General features: G+C 53.3%; 6 protein-coding genes across 6 annotated transcripts; 5 read left to right on the top strand and 1 right to left on the bottom strand.

Moving 5' to 3' along the window:
* Positions 1-89: 89 nt before the first annotated feature.
* Positions 90-1,478, top strand: NCS54_00580600 (Hypothetical protein; the record flags this gene model as incomplete). Its single annotated transcript, XM_053151293.1, has 8 exons — positions 90-143; positions 200-252; positions 299-394; positions 442-483; positions 531-638; positions 682-751; positions 799-1,364; positions 1,412-1,478. 8 exons carry the CDS (start codon positions 90-92, stop codon positions 1,476-1,478), a joined length of 1,056 nt encoding a protein of 351 aa, XP_053007268.1.
* Positions 1,479-2,305: 827 nt separating this feature from the next.
* NCS54_00580500 (NACHT domain-containing protein) lies at positions 2,306-2,764 on the top strand (the record flags this gene model as incomplete). The annotated part of the gene is made up of 1 exon (XM_053151292.1): positions 2,306-2,764. One exon carries the CDS (start codon positions 2,306-2,308, stop codon positions 2,762-2,764), a length of 459 nt encoding a protein of 152 aa, XP_053007267.1.
* Positions 2,765-2,952: 188 nt separating this feature from the next.
* On the top strand, positions 2,953-5,906 carry NCS54_00580400 (NACHT domain-containing protein; the record flags this gene model as incomplete). Its single annotated transcript, XM_053151291.1, has 2 exons — positions 2,953-4,550; positions 4,604-5,906. 2 exons carry the CDS (start codon positions 2,953-2,955, stop codon positions 5,904-5,906), a joined length of 2,901 nt encoding a protein of 966 aa, XP_053007266.1.
* A 2,601-nt stretch (positions 5,907-8,507) lies between these two features.
* Positions 8,508-9,934, top strand: NCS54_00580300 (Hypothetical protein; the record flags this gene model as incomplete). The annotated part of the gene is made up of 2 exons (XM_053151290.1): positions 8,508-8,695; positions 8,752-9,934. 2 exons carry the CDS (start codon positions 8,508-8,510, stop codon positions 9,932-9,934), a joined length of 1,371 nt encoding a protein of 456 aa, XP_053007265.1.
* Positions 9,935-10,375: 441 nt separating this feature from the next.
* On the bottom strand, positions 10,376-11,956 carry NCS54_00580200 (Inositol-pentakisphosphate 2-kinase; the record flags this gene model as incomplete). Its single annotated transcript, XM_053151289.1, has 4 exons — positions 10,376-10,409; positions 10,463-11,294; positions 11,348-11,620; positions 11,671-11,956. The coding sequence occupies 4 exons, from the start codon at positions 11,954-11,956 to the stop codon at positions 10,376-10,378; spliced, it is 1,425 nt and encodes a 474-aa protein (XP_053007264.1).
* Positions 11,957-16,978: 5,022 nt separating this feature from the next.
* Positions 16,979-19,042, top strand: NCS54_00580100 (Mitochondrial distribution and morphology protein 34; the record flags this gene model as incomplete). The annotated part of the gene is made up of 2 exons (XM_053151288.1): positions 16,979-17,245; positions 17,687-19,042. 2 exons carry the CDS (start codon positions 16,979-16,981, stop codon positions 19,040-19,042), a joined length of 1,623 nt encoding a protein of 540 aa, XP_053007263.1.
* Positions 19,043-19,453: the final 411 nt, after the last annotated feature.

Raw genomic sequence — 19,453 nt, 5'->3', positions numbered from 1 at the left:
CCACCTCGGCTGCACATAATAAAGGCGTCTTCCCAGCCTGACAGGTCTCTATTGAGGGGTTCGACACGCAGATCTTTTCAACTGTGACCATGGCCGAGCAAGCACAAGCAGAGCGCACCCCCAGCCCTCAGCAGCTCAACGTTGTACGTGCCGATAGATGCGTTGAAGAGGATGTAGGCGTGAATCTGACCAGCAATAGGATCCTGAGTGGATCGAACCCGACGGCAATGACTCTTCTGTTGGCAGCGAGACGTAAGAATGACCTCTGAGTTGGAGATATGGAGTTGATGATCTTCAGCGCAAGCTCCACCACTTCGATAAGCGAGAGCATCCTCGAATACCGCAAGCTCCACGGCAGAACCTATCAGAACTTTAACACTGGAACAGAATACTGGCATGACATTAATTTCCATGTGACTGATCATTGCTGACTATTTGAAGGGGGCCCAATGATGACAGACAAAATGACGGGCTCGATCTCAGGTCCGTAGTTCAGATACAGGTTGCAGTTCGCTTTCTAACTTTTCCAGCCATCATATGCTCTACTTGGCCTTGGACAACAAGCTGTTTCTAGCGCCAATTGGAGATAATCCACAGAGAGTCATTGATGTCGGAACAGGAACTGGCATTTGGGCAATGTATGAGACCTTGACGATGCGCTGACGACGCTGACAATTGTAGCGACTTTGCCGATCAGTTCCCCTCTGCTGAGGTGATTGGAACCGACCTCTCACCAATTCAACCACCATGGGTATGTCAAACTGTGTCTGTTTTGTTCCCAACGTCTAATAATTGCAGGTCCCTCCCAACTGCAAGTTCGAACTCGACGATGCTCAGCTCCCTTGGCCCTATCCCGATAACCATTTTGACTACGTCCACATCCGAGTCCTGATGGGCGCGATCAAGGACTGGCCCGCTCTGTACAAGGAAATATACCGCTGCCTCAAGCCCGGTGGCTGGTTCGAACACATGGACTACTCGATCGACGTGCGCTCCGACGACAACAGCATCCCCGAAGACTCACCACTCAACGGCTGGGGCGACCTCTTCCAAAAGGCAGGCGAGAGGATGGGCCGCAGTTTCAGAATCATCGAGGACGGGCAGAGCCTGCAGTGGCTCGAGGACACGGGGTTCACGGCCGTCAACGAGCACCGTTTCAAGCTCCCGACAGGTGGCTGGGCGGCCGACAAGAAGTGGAAGGAGATTGGACAGTACAACTTGCTCATCACCGAGAACAGCCTCGAGGGCTACGTGCTGTTCCTGCTAACGCAGGTCATGGGATGGGAGGTTTCGGAAGTGCAGGTCTTCCTGGCCAAGACGCGCAAGGCTCTCCGGGACAAGTCTATACATTCTTATGCTGAAGTGTAAGTTGGTAGTTTCAAGGGGTAGTTACTTTTACTGACGTGAATAGGGCAACGGTTTGGGGACAGAAGCCGCTGAACGAGAAGAAAGAAGCGGTTCCGACTACGGAAGCATGAGGCATTCCAGACGCCTTGTGATTGTGAATGGCTGTGCTCTAGTTGGTACGCCTTATTCTGCACAATGGGGTACACCGTAGGTAGGCTGTGAGAAGTGCCTCACATCCATGCCAAACACACCCCAAGTAATGAGCGTCACGGAGAAAACGGGGCGGTAGACGAGACGCGATCTATTACGAATACCATATGTCTATGTCTTTACATCTAGATTGAAGCGTACAAAGTATATCCTGATATAAATTGTTGTTTTCGGTACTCACTCAACTGTTCAACGAGCTTCATGCGCGTCTGGTATTTGCCGCCAGCCTGATCTGGTGCCTCAGTAGGTAGGCTCAGCCAACCAACGAGGAATCTGCCTCACCGGCCTGCATATTCTTTTGTACTTTTATCTGCAAAGGGAGGCCTGCGCCCCATTTCCGAGGTCAGCTGAGGCCATGAGTATCATTAGCCAACATTATTTCCTACTTAAGGTGTTTATTTTTCGACCCTACTCCCGGCAGAAACCTTGTTGCATCATCACAAGTCTTACTCAAGCAACCCAGTCAATTCTATGCTCTACATCTACTTAAACGAGGCATGAAGCAGGAAACGCGGGTAAGACTAGATATTATTCATACCTTGACTCGAAATGGGCGAACCACTTTCCATGGCGGCCAGCATTGCTGGTATTCCGATATGTCTTCGAATACGCCCGCGGGGCAGTCAACGCCAAAAAAGAAGTCGAATCCCTTTCTACCGAAATCAACGGGCTCTCCGCAGTTCTGAGGAGTCTTAACGCTCTTGCGAGTGAGCTGGAGGCTGAGGCTTCCTTTGAGCCAACTCTCAGGATGCAGCATCTCATCCACTGCAAACAGACTCTAGAAACATTACGCAACAGGGTGAAGAAAGCTGCAGATGAGTTTGACAACAAGAGCAAGTGGGAGGGAATCACCCGAAGACTAAAGTGGCCCTTTTCTGCCTCTGAGACTAGGGACTTGCTGTCCGACATCTCACGCTGCAAAGAGACACTCACTCTGGCCACCACAGCCGACACGATGCGTAAGCTACAGATCTACCTCACGAACCAAGCAAATCTTGACCGAAAGCTCGACAGAAAGTTGGACAATATTACTCACATCCTGGAGAGGGACGAGGTGGATGTCAGGAAGAGGCTCATCCTTGACTTCTTCATGAAGCCCGAGGCCAACCCAAAAACCAACTTATCTCAGAGTATCAAACTACGACATCCTACCACAGGCAGCTGGTTGACCTCGTCCCATGCCTTTAGGGCGTGGCTGGATACATGAAGGACGTCATCCAAGTCCTCGCCTCCTCCGACACTTTCAAATTGAGCGACCAAGGAACCACGCCATGGGAGTTCGCATGTAAGCTTCTACTGCAAGTCGAGCATTGGGGCGAAGGAAAACGTGTCGTTCTCGAAGGAGGTTGGCGAGCGTTGGATATAATATGGGCAGACCTCTTGTCCTGTGGAGCCATGGAGGTATTCGAGGAGGCAGTTGGGCAATGCGGCCTCAATCCTTTGCTATCAGCTTTGACTCAGGCCAGTGGCTGGCTCAAATACAGTACAGGGATTGTGTCAAGTGACACGCTTGACAAGGCAATACTCGCTTCACGTTTCTGGGATCCAGAGGGAGAAATCGTGGTCCACTTCTTCAAGCAAGCTGTTGAAGATCGCGAGATTGCCCGTGCTCGGGTCTTGCTCAGACATGGACTAGATGTCCATCAGCGAGCAGGCGGAACCACAGCCATTGAGCATGCATGCGCACCACCGTTGGTAGTGAAACTGTGCACAACGAGCATCGGCAAAGCTTTCCTTCAGTCTCTTTTGGATCATTCTAACTCGGAGAGACTGAGGGACTTTTCCCCCGATAAACAGGGGCTGAGTTTGCTGCATCGAGTCGCCTCTCCATCAGATGAGCCAGGCCTTGGCTGGCTTATCCGAGAGCTTGTCGCAAAAGGGGCAGACATCAATGCGATGAACTCATCGTTGGTCCCTAAGCGACGAGCGCCGCCGATTGCACATCATGTGTGGGCAAGGTCGTTCTACTGTGCAACCTCTCTTCTTGAGATGGGTGCTGACCCTTCGCTCGGCGACGACTTTGATGCAGTTCACTTTGCAACGATGCGAGTCAATGTGGCATTTCTCAAAGCCATACTTGGCTATTCACGAGCAAATCATGGCAAGATCGATTGGACTAAGTCGTATCACTGGAAAGTGAGTGGACGTTACTGGGAAGGAACCCATCTCCATCATGCTTGCCATCTTGGCCACCTGGAATGCACCAAGTTCTTCATCGAAGAAGGGCTTATCGGGCCTGAAACAGTTGCATCTGGTGCCTTTACCCCTTTGCACTTTGCTGCGATAAGTGGCAGTGCAGACATCGTCGACTATCTCGTGTCCAAGGACTCGGGGGTCAACGTCATGGACACAATAAACACCACTGCGCTCCACCTCGCGGCCAGTAGAGGTCATCTCGAGGCCACAAAAGCCTTGGTAAGACTAGGCGCTTCAAACTCAATTGATGTCGACGGCTTGAGCCCAAGAATGTGCGCCGAATCTCAAGGCCACCACGAAATCGTTCAATTCCTTGATGGAACATTCCAGGATTCCAACCACCCAGAACAACAGGCCAGGATGATCCGCGTTGAGTCAAGGGCTTGGCGCAAAATAATGAAGGAAGCTATCGAAGCCGACAATCTCACCGCATGCAGGGCTGGTCTTGACGATGGCTGCCCGCTCGACGAGGGCATCCTTGGCACTGGTTCTTGCTCTCCCTTATCATATGCCTTGATCAAACGTCGAGAAGGTATATCCCAACTTTTCATCGAGCGCAAGGCGAGCACGTTAGTTCCCTTTGTCCGACAGAACCACTTCTATAAGGGCGCGTTGGGCTACGCCTCGGGTAGACGGGAGCTTGTTTCAATCCTCCCATCGCTCCTCTCTCGCCACCTTGAGGAAGGGAATAGTATGTATGGATTTGCTGAGCCACTTTGGCATGCCGTGGGTGCAAGAAGCGAGGAGGGCGTACGGCTTATACTGAAGCATCTGTTGGAGAACTCAGGCAGGATCGGGTGAGTGAGCAAGATGCCATTGTGTCTATCATGTTGACTGACACACCCTCCAGCCAGATGAACCAAGTTCCGTCTGACAAGGTCGTCATCCAGATACTAAAACTTCTCTCTTTATTTCTGATGGGGAACAAGGAGCCGAGGATGACGACGGCGTTGCACTGCGCGGTAAGAAACGGGTCTACAACAATCGCCAAACTTCTGGTCCAGTATGGGGCAAACGTCGATTCCATTGATGGAAATGGGGCAGGTCCACTGCATGAAGCTCTCAACGCAGAAACGGCAGCGTTCCTCATCAAGTTGGGGGCATCGCCAGCTCCTCTTCTCACAAACACCATCTACGACCTGCATTTCAGTTGGGGGACTCGGCTCGCCAACTTGACCAACATCTGCCTCACCAATGCCCCGGAATACATAAGTCTTCAAGCCTTAGATATTCTAGAGCGCCCCTCAGATATTTTGCCAAGAGATGTGCCTCATGAGTACTTGATGTCAGTCCTGGCCCTGGAAACCAATGGCCTTGCCTCTTTCGTGCACCGGCGCGAGGATGGCGCCCTCATGGATCTGTTTCAAAGAACAGGCGTTGGCCAGAGCTTCATTCTGAACTCGGAATTCTCACTTGAAGATATGGGCCCTTTTGCGTGGCACGCGGAGACCCGCTGGAGTTTTGGAGGGCTGCCCTTCCTCAACAAGACTTTTCGCCAACTGCAGCGTCGGTTTCATCCCGAATCAGTAAAAAGATGGCTCAATCTCGAGCCGGATCGTGGATGGAGCCCTCTCTGCAGAGCAGCCTCACAGGATCTAGTCACCATAATGGAAAACTGTTTATCTCTGGATGCGAAAATCGACTTTGAAGGATGTCCTTTCGGCTCAGCTCTCATGATAGCCAGCGCCTGTGGCAGGCTTGAGGCCGTCAAGTTTTTGGTTCGGAGAGGAGCAACAACGAGCTACATCGGCCGCCGGGGATCCATCGATGTCCTATCGGTGGCCCGCTCTGCCTCTGTGAGATCATGGCTGCTGGTCGGGCGCTTCAACGAACAACTAAGGATCTCGACGGGCGACATGGCCAGCTCCTCTCCTCCAGCTCAGATATTCCCCTGGAGCGGAATCGCCCAAGCGAAACTCAGGCATGTGGGTGTTGGTAGGAGAGTTCTAGGCCAGTCGACTCTCAGCTATGCCAGAGAATTGGCGGCTCTTAAAAGAAAGATGCGAGGTCAGATCGCTGTCAGGATAGACGGGTTGGTGTATCCACATCAAGGGAACACATCCAACACCAGAGCGCAGGTTTCAACGCTCGAAGGGAACATCGAGGATTGCATGTGTCACGGAGATGGACACCCTTCACGACAGTTTGGGTGAGACACCGCCAACAATGTTGACCGTGAACCACAACTATGAAGATGATTGGGCTTCAGATTTGGTGAGTGGACTGCACCACCAACCCGGGCAGCTAGGATTTGTTGTCAACATCCAGGATCGGAGAGGCGTGAAACAGTGAAACCAGCAAAGTGTGAGGAGATATTAGGATATTAGGAGAGGATGTACGGATAGATTGAGGCGGGAGTAGATATCAAATTAAGACTTTATAAATAATTAGAAGAAACTATACAAAAACTTTGGTTTACCCTGGGTAATCTTCTTAAATATTAAGATTATTATTTGCTAAACTAATATAGATAATTTAATAAGAATTTAGTAGGGATAGCTAGGTCACCTGAAGTCTACTTGATAGGAAAATTAGGATGTCGAGCAACTACTCCTCTCGAGACAGGACAACATGAGTTCACATCACGAAGGACACTAATACTCAGCGTTGAGCCAAGTTTAGTTGGAAACATTGGTCAGGTACATTGTAGGACTTCCTGACCTTTCAAATGTGCTTCAAGGGACATCCTGGGCTTGTACGGTTGGGGATTATCTCTTTAGGAACTCATCTATCATACCTGCTCGACGTTGTTGCCATGGTGCATGTCAACGGCAGTCATGGCGATTACTCTTATGACTGATGTAAATGAATGCTCGGCATGTGGGAGGGACGGGAGAAGGGCGAGGGATAGATGGAGCGTTCTATCTTGTCCTGAATGATGATGGCCTTGGCATCGTTGTCAGGACTGAGGTGGCTCACAGTCGTAGCGAGCAATCCGATTGAGGCGCCATTAGCCTTAAGGCCTAGTTATTTAACTACAAGTCACTCATCAAATAAAACCATGGCTAAATAGGCTACCAGTCCTATCACAGATACCTTCTGGGCAAGCTCCTTGATCCAATCCTCACCCGGAGTTACATACCAAGGTGAAGCTGACTATCCTTGTAAATGCAAAACCTTCCTCTTAGGGCGCTTGATTCCCACTGAGTCCATGAAGTATATTTTTCCATGTTGGAGTGCCCATATCATGGCCATGTCTACTATGGCATTCCGCAGAAGGCCATGAGACAAGTGATCTGGCACTCGAACGTCCCTTGGAAAGAAAGTCTGACTGCATTGAGCTAAGAAAACCGCGCGTTGGATCTAATGAGTTACCCTGTCACGGTTAAAAGATGGCCTTCTGCCAGATAGTTTCATCAGATTACTTCCACGATGTGGCCAATATCCACGGCCTGTTCGAAAGACCGAACACTCTCGACACTGATAATAAGGATCAGCTTGGAGTATCGGCTTAATAATCGATTAGATTCAAGGAACTTCTCCTCTGTAGCGGTCTGGTTTGAGAATGACTCCCCCCTTCCAATCATTTCACTGATCTTTACACTCAGATTCTATGCGATCTCGTCTTACCCTGAGCTCAGCCCTTCTCTGTGCGAAGACACGAAAGAGAACAAATAATCAGTTGGCCTACCCAATATCGCCTTCCTACTTAAAATCCTGAGATAGTTGTTAGTGGCCGGTATAGAACAGGCAGTTTCGTCAAGTCTTCTCACATGATGATAGTGTCAGCTAGGGTAGCAGCAAGTTCCACAACACCGATGAGACCTTGTCTCTAACAGTCAGAACTCAACTTTCATTCCCCCTGTTCTTCTCGTTTTTACAAAGTCTGCATGACATACTTGCATCGCATAGCTCGTCCATCACGTGGAGGTCGCAGAATGGGCCTCACGGATAGTTCCCCGTATGGACAACCTCCCTCCTTAGTGGGCTTTACTAGTCTTGACTGAGCAAAGAGACGAAAAATGCCTCGTCGAGGGCCTTGCGGTGGGAGAATGTCGCTAGATACTCTCGTGATCCTGGGCATGTGGTTGGGTTATCGGGATGTGGTAGTGTTGGGGAATGTTGTGTGACGCTATGGAAGAGACAGTCCCGAGTATGACTGAGGCGGGAAGGGGAGGATGGTAGATTATCATGACACATTACGGGAGCTTGTGCTTCGGGAGTGGCACCGAGTCCTTGAATCGTTTCGATTCTTTCATGACTTGAATTAGAGAAGGGTTTATCCATGGAATATCATCCGTGGATAGTTGTGCTCTTGGGACAGAGGAACAACCCCTGTTGGTAGTTCCCTGGCAGGGTCCATTTTTAGCGCCTCGTCCCGCTCTGTCCGCTGCCGCCTCCAGCTGACTCGGTCGGGCACATGGACCCTTCCGACCCCGGACCCGATCTATCTTATCTCGATACTGTCTCCGTACTCCCCGGGTTGCTGCCATCATCCTCCTCCCCCACGATCCGTCCCCCATCCATCACGGTCCATCTCCGAATATCGCGGGCTACGGAGACGTGCCGCTTATCACCAGGCTGCTTGTCAGGCGACCTTTCGTCCGGAGACAGCTTTAAGACTAGATCCACGGAGCTCGAGAGGAACGGAACGCGACGAGAACCTCTCATGGCATAAGAGCCTCGATCCGAAGATACTTTACTCCTCGAACTCGTCTCGGCTGTACCGATTACGATAACCTCGAGAACTTCATACTGCCGCGTCGCGGACGAACAAAACCCACGAGCAACAACGTTGGAAAATACTACACGTCATGGATCGCGTTCGAAGGGCGTTGGGCCGTCAACCGTCCTCGGCCTCAGAGTATGAGCCTCTCAACGGCGCCGAGGAAGCAACCGCGCTCGAGGGCTCTACCCAGCTAGAAGGCCAACACGACCTACCCTTTTCATGGATGGAATACAGCATATTCGCCCTGCTGGGCGTTGCCATGCTGTGGGCATGGTGAGTCTATTCCCCCTCAACGTTTGCTTATAAACTCTGTTGCTAAGGCGTCATAGGAACATGTTTCTGGCTGCGGCGCCTTACTTTGCCTCGCGATTTGCTGGTGATGCTTGGATCCAGGCCAATTTCCAGTCTGCGATCCTGACCGTGTCTACCATAACAAACCTGGGTGCCATGCTTGTCCTCACCAGCATCCAGTACTCGGCTTCCTACCCCTTCCGGATCAACCTGGCCCTCATCATCAACGTCATAACCTTTTCCCTGCTAACGGCATCCACCGTCCTTGGCCTTGGCGTATCGCCAGTAGTGTATCTCGTCTTCCTCCTCGTCATGGTTGCAGGCGCCGCCACAGCTGCCGGCCTCATCCAGAATGGTGCCTTTGCCTTTGCTGCCAGCTTCGGCCGGCCAGAGTACATGCAGGCCATCATGGCAGGACAGGGTGTTGCTGGCGTGCTCCCCCCAATTGCGCAGGTCATCACAGTCCTCGCCTTTCCTCCCGCTGAGAAGGAGCAGAATGAAGGGCCCTCTGCCCAGGATGGACAGGCTTCTGCTTTTGTCTACTTCCTCACGGCTGTAGCCGTCTCGGTAGCCGCCCTGTTGTCTTTCATCCCTCTGGTTCGCCGGCACAACCACATCATTGAGAACCGCATGATCGAGCAAATGGCCGAATCAATGCATAGTGTTGAGGAAGCTGAGCGTGCCTCGCGCAAAGTAACCTCTCTCTGGCGCCTCTTCCAGAAGCTCCACTGGCTCGCCATTGGTGTGGCCCTCACCTTTATCGCGACCATGTTCATGCCTGTTTTCACAACAAAGATCCATTCCGTCAAAGAGAGCTCCGGTCCTCTCTTCCAACCCAATGCCTTTATCCCACTTGGATTCTTCTTTTGGAATCTCGGTGACCTTAGTGGCCGCATGGCAACCATGATGCCCTTCACCCTGCAGCACCGGCCATTTGCCCTGTTCAGCCTCGCCGTTCTCCGCTTCGGCATACTACCCCTCTACCTGCTCTGCAACATTGGCGGTCGTGGCGCCATCGTCTCAAGCGACTTCTTTTATCTCTTTATCGTCCAGCTGGCCTTTGGTGTGACCAATGGCTGGCTTGGCTCGAGCTTTATGATGGCGTCGGGTGAGTGGGTGGACGAGGGTGAGCGTGAAGTTGCCGGCGGCTTCATGGGCTTGTGCCTCGTTGCAGGGTTATCGATTGGTAGCTTGTTGAGTTTTACGATAGCTGATATTTAGCGACATGACATGGGTTAGACAGACAGGGAGTTTTGCTGGCGTTTAAGTTATTACACAAGACAGATAGTCATGATGAATAAACGATAGATATTTTATTGAGCATTGAACCTAACCAAGGTACGCTCTGGTATTGGATGCAGCCAACCAACCACCCACCCACCCAACCGCGTGTCATATATCAACCCGAGTAAAATGCTACCGTAAACCCCAACGCCCGCCTCTTTGATAATGCTGCCTCCCAATAATGCCGATGCCGATGCCGCCCGGTGATGATGCTCCCCGATGATGCCTCCGAACCGTTACCCATGCCATGTAAAGACCGCCGTCGCTATGATGCAACCCAAAACAAAAGGAGGTAAAAATAGAAAGGGAAAAAAGGCCTCGCCTTGCGCCTCGCCTCGGTCCGTTGAGCCCTGGCCTGACGTCTCACGTGGTGGCCGCCTAGGGGTTTCTCGACAACCACTTTCGGAGATTCCTGCAGCATGTTAGCAGGGGTCCTGCTCACAAACTGTGACGTGTAAGACTCACGGAGGCTCCTTTCGGAATGGACACACTGCCGCCTTGGGCTTGTCCTTCCTGTACGGCTCCAGCAGCGCCTTGAGCTTGGTCGGGTTGGACGTCATCCAGTAAAGATCGGCACGCGAGGCCAGTTTCTCGACGGGAAAGTGCATCCCCTTGCTGGTATGGGTATGCGCATTCTTGGCCTTGATGCCGATGATGTTGACAGAGTCGAGATCTCGGCGGGTCCACTCCAGGAGGCACCTGGTGGGTGGATGGTAGTATCTGTCGTTACACAAGATCCAGTCGGCTGTGTAGCAGGCCGAGTCGATGAGATCATGCTCGGCTGAGGTCCACCGTCTGAACTTCATGTCGGTATCCTTGAGATCAAAGTCGCCAAGTCGGACTCGAAGCCTCTGTTCGGGGGCGACACCAGGACCAAGGTTCATCTGCACAAAGCAAGTGCAGTCTCGAACTGTCATGGCCAGGCTAAACATAGGGTCGTCCTTTTTCGCATTCAAAGGTCCGTCCGAGTCGGCAAAGTTCTGAAGCCACCTCAGGTCGCGGAGCACTTGGTGGTCAGCAGTCTTGGCCAGGAGTTCCCGCACGATTGGGTTGTCAGCCATGGAAGCCAGCTTCGGGGCGAATCGAAAGGGTGAACTGATGGCGTCAGGGGCGTCGGGGTTTGCGAGTGTGAGAGGACAAGGCTTTCGCTCTGGGATGTGTCTTGAAGGGTTTGGGTCTCGGAGGAAGTTGAAGAGTTCCATGGCACATTGCCGACATCGTATGGCATTTCGAGGGGCGCTTGGTGACTGGTTGAGCCACTTGGGCTTGAACTCGACAAGAATGCTATTCTTGGGATCTGTATGCGAGTCAGAATGAGCCACAGGTATGCCCATAAGTCGAGCAACTTACCGGCCACCCTCATATCTTCAACCAAAAGACCCCAGTTAGACTCGGAGAGGAAGGAACCCCTGAACTTCTCTTTGCGCTCATGGTCTATTGAAAGAAGAAAGGCGTTGAGCTTGGGAATAATGTTTGAGTTGCGGAGAACAACAAGCTCCTGTTGAATGGCGTGAGTCTTGAGAAAGGGTGTGATTTGTTTTGCGTAAAACTCCTGCTGCTTGAGGTAGTTGAATCTGGCAGGCTGACCATTAGTTGGGGCCTTGGCGACACGAAGGAGCCAGCCTAGACACGAGTTAGTCTGTAGTGACTGAGCGGAGATGCGGAGGTTGTACCTTTGAATTCGTGGGCCCAGGAGAATCCTTCGGGGATGTCCAGCTCAAAGACAACGTTGGCGGCACCCTCGCCAACAAGCCTCAAAGGCCGAGTCCCTGGGGGAAGCCTCTTGAGAGTTTCTCGAGACCATGATAGAGGTACAGCACTGCCGTGAATCATGATGGCCATTTCAGCCACGTCCTGAGCAGTTGGCCATAGTTGGTCATCCTCGGAAGAAGAGAAACAGAGATCGGGATCAGTATCGGTCGGTGTGAGCTGTCCATCGGACAGAGAGGGAGTCGACATGGTGATTGGAGACCAGGGTTCTGCAGGTGGCCTGCAAGGCACATTCAAGCCACCTATGTCGCGCGTTTTTGGTGGGGGAGAGGGGAGGGGGAGAGTTGGTGGTATGGGGGAGGGTTGAGGTGTATATGGAGATGATGTGGGAGGAGAAGTGATGAGTCGACTTGTCAACCAAGAAGGTAGATGTAAAGGATGAGTAAGAAGGAGAGGGACAGTAAGGGGAAGAGCGATGATATGTAAGAGCAAGGCTAATAAAGTAAACCCGAGCTGCTGATGTGGTGGAATAAAGCCGGGTTCACGGCCTGCGCTCGCTGCTGCACCAACGTTTACTTGCTTCTGAGGCCGGGTCACGCTCTAGAACTGCATTCGAATCTGCGTCTTTGTCTGGTTCCGCCCTTTGTGTCTGCGGTTCTGGACCTCGAGTAGCCTGTCTTTGTATGCGATGTGACGTTATTTTCGGCAGTAGTCGCGGCTGTCGTCCTTGGATGGTTAAGAGATTAGAGTTGGTGAGAACGGAGGTGAAGAAGCTGTTGACGGGAGTTGAATGTGTAAAAGAGGCCTTCCGGCGGTGACCCTAACTTGGGGAATCCCGCTCCGCCACTCTGATTTTAAGGCTGTAGAGCTGTCTGTCGCCTCGCGATTTGAGGCGGACAAGGCAACCGGAGGCAATCAAGCAGAGCGACAGAGGACACGATGCGTGGATGCGTTGCAATGCCCCGCGCTACACTGACTGCAATGGATGGCAACGCAGTCCAGGCCACAACCATGTATGTGTGCTGTATGTCTAACTCTGAGGTCTCTGCTGACGACGGCAAGACAGACGTTGTTAGGTGCGGTTGAACAAGATCTCGGAGTAAGGGGTCGATGTCGTGAGACTCGCAACAGGCCATGTCTTGTTCCTAGCAGGACGACATCATCGTCATGATGGCTCTGGATGCGTGGCAGGGGGTGGAGGGTGAGAACGAGGTGTACAACGAATTCAGGTCGAATGAAACTGGAGCGGCAAGGCCATATGATATGACAAACTCGTCTTCCTGTCCTGGTGCCCCCTATTGCTTCGGTTTGCTTTTAGGGGAGAACCGCCGTTGGCATGGTCTCCGTTGGCAGACGCCTCCACCGCAGCAACACGATTTACAGTACAGAGCAAGCAAGTGGATATGCAGACTGACGACCGGCGACAAATCGACACACGAGGATGAGGAGCAGAAACAGAGCACAGCAACCCCGCGAGCGAGGCACAGGGTCTTTTGGTCGCCAGCGGCGGCGCGGAGTGGGTGCCAGCGAGCCCAAAAGTCCACCTTCCACAGGCCATAGCCTTCGTGTCGCCCGCCGTCGCGCCAGAAAAGTCGACGATTCGATCTGGGATGGTGACGCACAGGTTTTTAGGGCCCCTCCACCATGGGGCCGGACCCGGACTAGGGCGAGCGCCAATGCCAGTCATCGCCTCTGGCAGCAGGCATGGCGAGCAAGCAGACGACGCCTCTGGCCAACCAGGGCCCTGGATTCCAGTGTTCCAGGACCAGCAAGCCATCGATCCAAGCTTGGGGGACGCGAGTGGATGGCCCAGCGTGGGACTCTCACGGTCTTCTTTCGTCCTGCGCGCCGCCTGCATCTGCACCTGATGCGACCGACTGAGGGGCGCTGGACGTTGGTGTCACTGCTGTGGCGCCGCCTGGTCCCATTGACTTGGGCTGCGACAATTAAGAGCCGAGGCATTCGTGGGGTTGATACTGGCCCAAGTGCCGTGAGTGAGGCCTGCTATGATGCATCAGCGAGCCCAGCAGAATCCATCACATCACACACGGACGGCTGGGGTCCGTCCGACAGAGACCAAGGCCTTGGAAACCGGTTGAGCAGGGAGCACCCGCCCAGATTGCCGTCCGGTTTAGTCAATGTGTGGGATCGTGCTTCTCTGACAGCTTCCCTGGTCCCATCCGTACGAGGCCACGATGTGCCATTTGGGCCTTGTGCACAAGGGCGTTCCTTGGTGGCGATCCCCTGGCTGGCTCTCAGCCCTTGCACCCTGGCGCCTCTGACAGACACCCTGGAACCCTGGAACCCTTGATTGTCTGGACGCACGGAGCACAAAGAAGACAAAAATGACAACAGCAGCACCAACCCAGACGGGTACCGACAACGCAGAACCGTAGCTGGCGAGCCTCAGCGTCAATGTCAGCGGTGCGTGGCAGAGACAAAAGCTGCTGAGCCGCCGCCACGGATGACTCAAACCGTCGTGTCCGGGCCTCTGCTGTTCCCAACTGGCTGGTGCCCCGGTTCCGACTTTGGGGCTCAAGCGGGCACGAGGTTGACTACTTTTGTCGGTCTCGGCCATGACCGGAGGGGATGATGTCACGCAAGCTGGCGGTGATTGATGCGCCGCCGTGATGAGGCACCGGCTTGGCCTCAAACGCCCAGCTGTCAGTGGTTTGAGGTGCGCGGCTCGGCGGGGATCATGGGATTTTGGGCATCCCTATGACAGAGTGACTGATCCATTGCGATGCCGCTCCTCCAATGTCTCGGTCGCGTAGAGTGCGGTGCCCGCCTGGCCGTGTTGGCTCCTGGGGCCTCCCGCTTGGGATCATCGACGTGGAGTTGCTAGCGCGTGCCCTAACAGACGTTAGGCACACTTGCCCACTCTCCTAGACTTACACGTGGAGTCTCAACTCGCTCACAGAACTGATTCTATCCAGACGACTGGAAATACATGCGTAGCGCACTGTGATGGTGCAGCTGTAGCATGCGCAGTAAACGCACGCACTCGCTCCCGTGACTTGGCCCAGCGAGGCATTTGTTGTAGTACAAAGGCAGCGCCCGCGGCGTCACAATTCTGCATTCGAGTGATTCGATGTGTAACACGCTTTATTTGGTTGAGCAGACCCAGACACAACGGATTCGGAGATTATTCAAAGGCTGGGGTAGCACAAAGGCCTCTGTTGGTGAGACCCAATATGCCGTCACATAGCTGGTCGTGCCGATTTCTCTTTTTAGATGCCCATGTCGAAAAGAACGAATGTGAAGCCCAGTCGACTCGTCAGGTGATAGGGTTAGTGTTTCACCAGAATCGGGTGCCTTACAGGTTCAAAAACGTAGCACCGCTCCGACCGTTAGTGGAGGCGGTGGTGATGGTGGGCGAGATGGAGGAGAGCGCAAGCGGAGGTTCTCCGTGGGGTAAAGGAGGAGGCAGGAGGTGCTTATCGCTGCCCCCAATGGCACATGACCAAATCACGCATTGGCAAGGTTTTACAATGCGACTCTCTCAGCAAGATCCAATGCATTTGAGTAGAACGCACTGGCTTGCAGTTCAAACTGCTTTGCCGCTCCTTGTTCCGTTCATGCCCGGCGCGAACACCTGCTCCCGCTCCCGGTCATCCTTATCCAAGGCTAGTCGTTGGTGGAAGTGCTTGCAGAGGTGACCAGAGGCCGGTGTCCCGACTAGAGGGATGGATCGGAGGACTCCGGAGAGAGCCGCTGGCCCGTGTTTTGGCGAAAATCATACCTTGGCCAGATGGTTTTGGCGATGCCTTGCCAGAAAAAGAAACTCTTGATCTTTAGGGGTCTTCGCGTAAGCAAACTCTTTCGCTTCCCCAGAAAGTCTGGATGAAGATCGAACCACCTGATGCATTCGTCGACCCACGAGACGGCTTCACAAGAGGTGCAAGGCGCCATCATCTGATTGTGACGCCGCACCTCGAGGGAAGGATGCATCGGCAGTGGAGAGAAGCGAAATTTCAATGCTGCACGTTCGCATGAGAAGGACGGGGGGCGAGTGAGTTCGGGAGCGGCAGGAATTATACAAAGTAGACTATTGTTCTCGACTTGATGCACTTGGACAAAGCCCAATTGATGCGCCTCCGTACCACACACTACATCTGCGCACAGCACGATTGCGCCCGCCTCTTCTTTTTCTCCTCACTTCAATAAGAGACGCGCCAACTCACTGACAACAACGGGGTCACGCGACTAGTCCCCGGCCCGGCTGAAGTTACTGACGAAATCCTGTGGGCCTCCAGCCCAGCCCAGCTCCTCGGCCACCGTTCCGGCTACAGCACGGCAGCGCGCCTTCTCGGGTTCTCGCGAAGCGCCCGAGTCCATCGGCGAACCTTGCGTTGTGCTGCACGCATTGCTTTGCTGCGCTGCACATCTAGGGCTACCTTGCCTCGACTGCCGCTCACTGCATTAACAATTCAAATTGAAACGCCTCTCATTGCTTGAATCCGACGAACTGCTCGGGTCCTTCTGCTTGGACCACCTCTTTTCTCCCGCAAATTCAGATATCTTGAACTCCGTCGCCAACTCCGTTCGGCCGCTAAACTCCGAGAAACAAACAACCAGACCCTGCCATTCCGCCGGCTCCAACGGACCAACCAAATCCCTCACAAACCCAAAAATCCAAGTTTGGAACCCGACAGCTGCAATCCAGGGGCTCGAGCCTCCAAGACCGCCTCTTTTCAGCGGCCCTCTGACGGTTTCGCTAAGACACCTCAAACCCATACCCACTAATATTACCTCCAGCGCTGGTGGTATTGGCCGTGTCAAGCCCTGAGTGAAAAAAAATTGTTGCAGTGCAGGTGCGGTGCTGTCCCGAGCTCCCCACTTCGGCCTCGGCCCCCCCAATCATCCTCGAGGTTCTGCCCCCGGGAGATCCTGTAGCGTCATCTCCACGATCCAAACCATCCATTCATCCATCCTGATTTATTTTCTCTCCTCTTTATACCTATCGCCGCCGTCCTCTAGCCACCCACCTTCACTGTCGAGCTCACCGCCGACTCCTGTTGTCTCACCTTTCTCTTTTCCCTTTCCTTCACCGCCCGCCGACTTCGTTTCGAAATCCCCCAGCCGACGACGTGCCGAACCTTCCCCTCGCTTGTTCGCGATCGATTTGTTTTTTTGCCCCTCGACGAGCTCCATCTAGCACGCGCGCCCTTGTCAGTGCTTTCGCCCGCTTCGCGATTTCGTCACATCTGCCGACTCGACGGCACCTCTTTGCTCTATCCATGGTTGTGAGAAGGTGAAAGCCATTTCAACATGGCCTTCAACTTCAACTGGTCGCCGTTGACGGCTGACGCCGACTTCTACCGTCGCGCGCGCGACCTTTTGACCAAGGCGCTGAACAAGAGCCCCAAACCGCCCATCATTGTCGATGATATCCTCGTCAGCGAGTTCAACCTCGGCACCGTGCCCCCCGACCTCGAGATCCTAGAAATTGGCGACTTGGCAGAGGATAGGTTCCGGGGCATCTTCAAGATGACCTATTCTGGTGATTCTTTCTTGACACTCAAGACAAGAGTTCAAGTATGTCCCTCTTTGTTCCGTCGTATCCGACATCGTCAACGCCTCACTCTGCGATGACTACTGGGAAGCCTCAGTGTCGCGCACAACACACAACATTCGAAATACCCAAAGCACAACGGGAGGAACATCTGCGGGATCGCTGCTCGCGTCCTGCATCCCTTCTCACCATTTTCTGGTGGTGGACGTGTCGGGTCGCCCAACATCACGAACCCCTCAGTTCGGCCAAGCCTCTGTTGCACCAGCACAAGCCCACCATCTCCCCTCATTCCTCGACTTTCCTCTCCCAGCATATTGCATTCCTCGAATGCCACCTCATTTTGATTGCGATATGCGCATTGGGCTCACTCAATGCGTTGTCACATGCGGGCGTGTTAGCGCCTGGTAGCTTCGATTTCGTTCATGCAAACGCTCTTAGGGCTCGCACTAACTCGGCAACTCTAGGCCAATCCGTTAAACACGTACCTATACTCGAAGCCGACTTTCACCTCCCCTCAGCCCTTGGCCGCCGCGTCAGGCCTAACCATTCCACTCTCGATCACCTTGTCTGAAATCAAACTTTCGGCGTTCATCATCCTCGTCTTTTCAAAGCAAAAGGGCCTGACCCTTGTCTTCCGCAATGACCCACTCGAATCCCTCAAGGTTTCGTCGACCTTCGACTCGATACAGTTCGTTCGCGATTATCTACAAAGGACCATCGAACAGCAATTACGAAATCTCATGATGGACGAGTTACCCGCGATTATTCACAGATTGTCCCTTCAACTATGGTGTCCCGACCAAGCCAACAAGGGAACCGAAACCCCCAAGGAGACGGAAGATGAAGCAGGTGTCGACCCTCTGGCAAGCCCCCCGCTGGACCCTGTCGATGCCAACGGCAATCTCCTCGACCCCAACGCCATCTCGGAGCTTACGCTGAATGGAAGCGGCGAGGTCAAATCCTTGTTCTCGCAGAAGAACCTGCTGCGTCTTGCTGCCTTGACAGACTCCCACCGCACCCTATCTCTCTTCACCCCCGGCATTCGCGATGTGGTCTTCCGTGCTTGGACAGGACACGAGAATCGTTCTGAGGCGCCGACGCCATCAATCGCAACACCTTCTCTCACCAAGACCTACTCGTTCCCTGCCGGCACCTCTACGACATACACTTTCTCCGACACCGGAAGCACTGCACACGGTCATCTCCCAGCTCGACCCTCACTTGTCAGTCTGAACTCGGCTACAACTGGCCTATCACTTGGACCTGGCAGCCGATCACGGGCAGGTCGCAAGAAGAAGACAAGAGTGGTCAATTTAAGGCGAACCAAGTCAGAGGCTGTTACCCCAGAGACTATTAGCGAGGCCTCGGAAACCGAATCACTCAACATTCCATTGTCTGAGCCTGCCATTGACGACTCTGTTCCTGAAGAGACAGACGGTTCTGTCATTGCCGAAGCGCCCACTCCGGCCAAGGTTCGATTCAGAAGCGTGCAGGAGACGGGCCTTCCTCCGCTGATGGCAGAGTTCCAAAAATCACAACAAATGGAACCCCTTTTGGTTTCTGCCCAAGCCCCTGAACCTCAGAACTTTGCACCTGCAGCTGCCACTACCGGCATCAAGGCAGGAAAGGACAAAGCTTTTATCTTGGAAAATCAAAGCACCAGTTCAGAGAACTCGTCTGTCATTCTCGAACAAGCTTGGATTATGAAGATGGCTGGCGAAATTGCCAAGCGCGTCTACGACGAGAAAAACCGACAACGCGGAACTTGGGAGGAGCGCGAAGATATGCCACCACCAGCATACGAAGCCGCTACTCGATAAAAATTGCGGATCATGAGCATCAGTATATACCGCTCTCCATTCTTTAGATCTTTTTTTTTACTTTTCATTCTTTTTCGCAGGCGCTGGTGTTTGGAGGGTTTCAGGCTTTGGACACGACCTGACCCAGCTTTTTCTTTTGGTACATGCAACGGGCGTTGGAAGAGGCGGCTTGCCGAATGATAAAAAAGGTGGGCCGGATCACGAGTTATGACCGGCCAGGCTGGGGCGTGGATACTGTCTTTATTTCTTTTGTCGTCTCTTCTACATGTGTGAGCCGATAGCATCACACTATCAGAGTTCTAGGGGTCGCGCAGGGTGCGACTGGATAGGGTTAACTTTGTGTTTTTGGGTTGGTCGCGGGTCCCAGGAGGATGGTTTGCACACATGGCTTGGTACAAGGTGTTTGATGAA

This window comes from Fusarium falciforme, chromosome 4, assembly GCF_026873545.1.
Source record: "Fusarium falciforme chromosome 4, complete sequence".
NCBI lineage: Eukaryota > Fungi > Ascomycota > Sordariomycetes > Hypocreales > Nectriaceae > Fusarium > Fusarium falciforme.
Note: the sequence above shows the minus strand (reverse complement) of the source record. Positions and strands in the feature narration are given on the sequence as shown.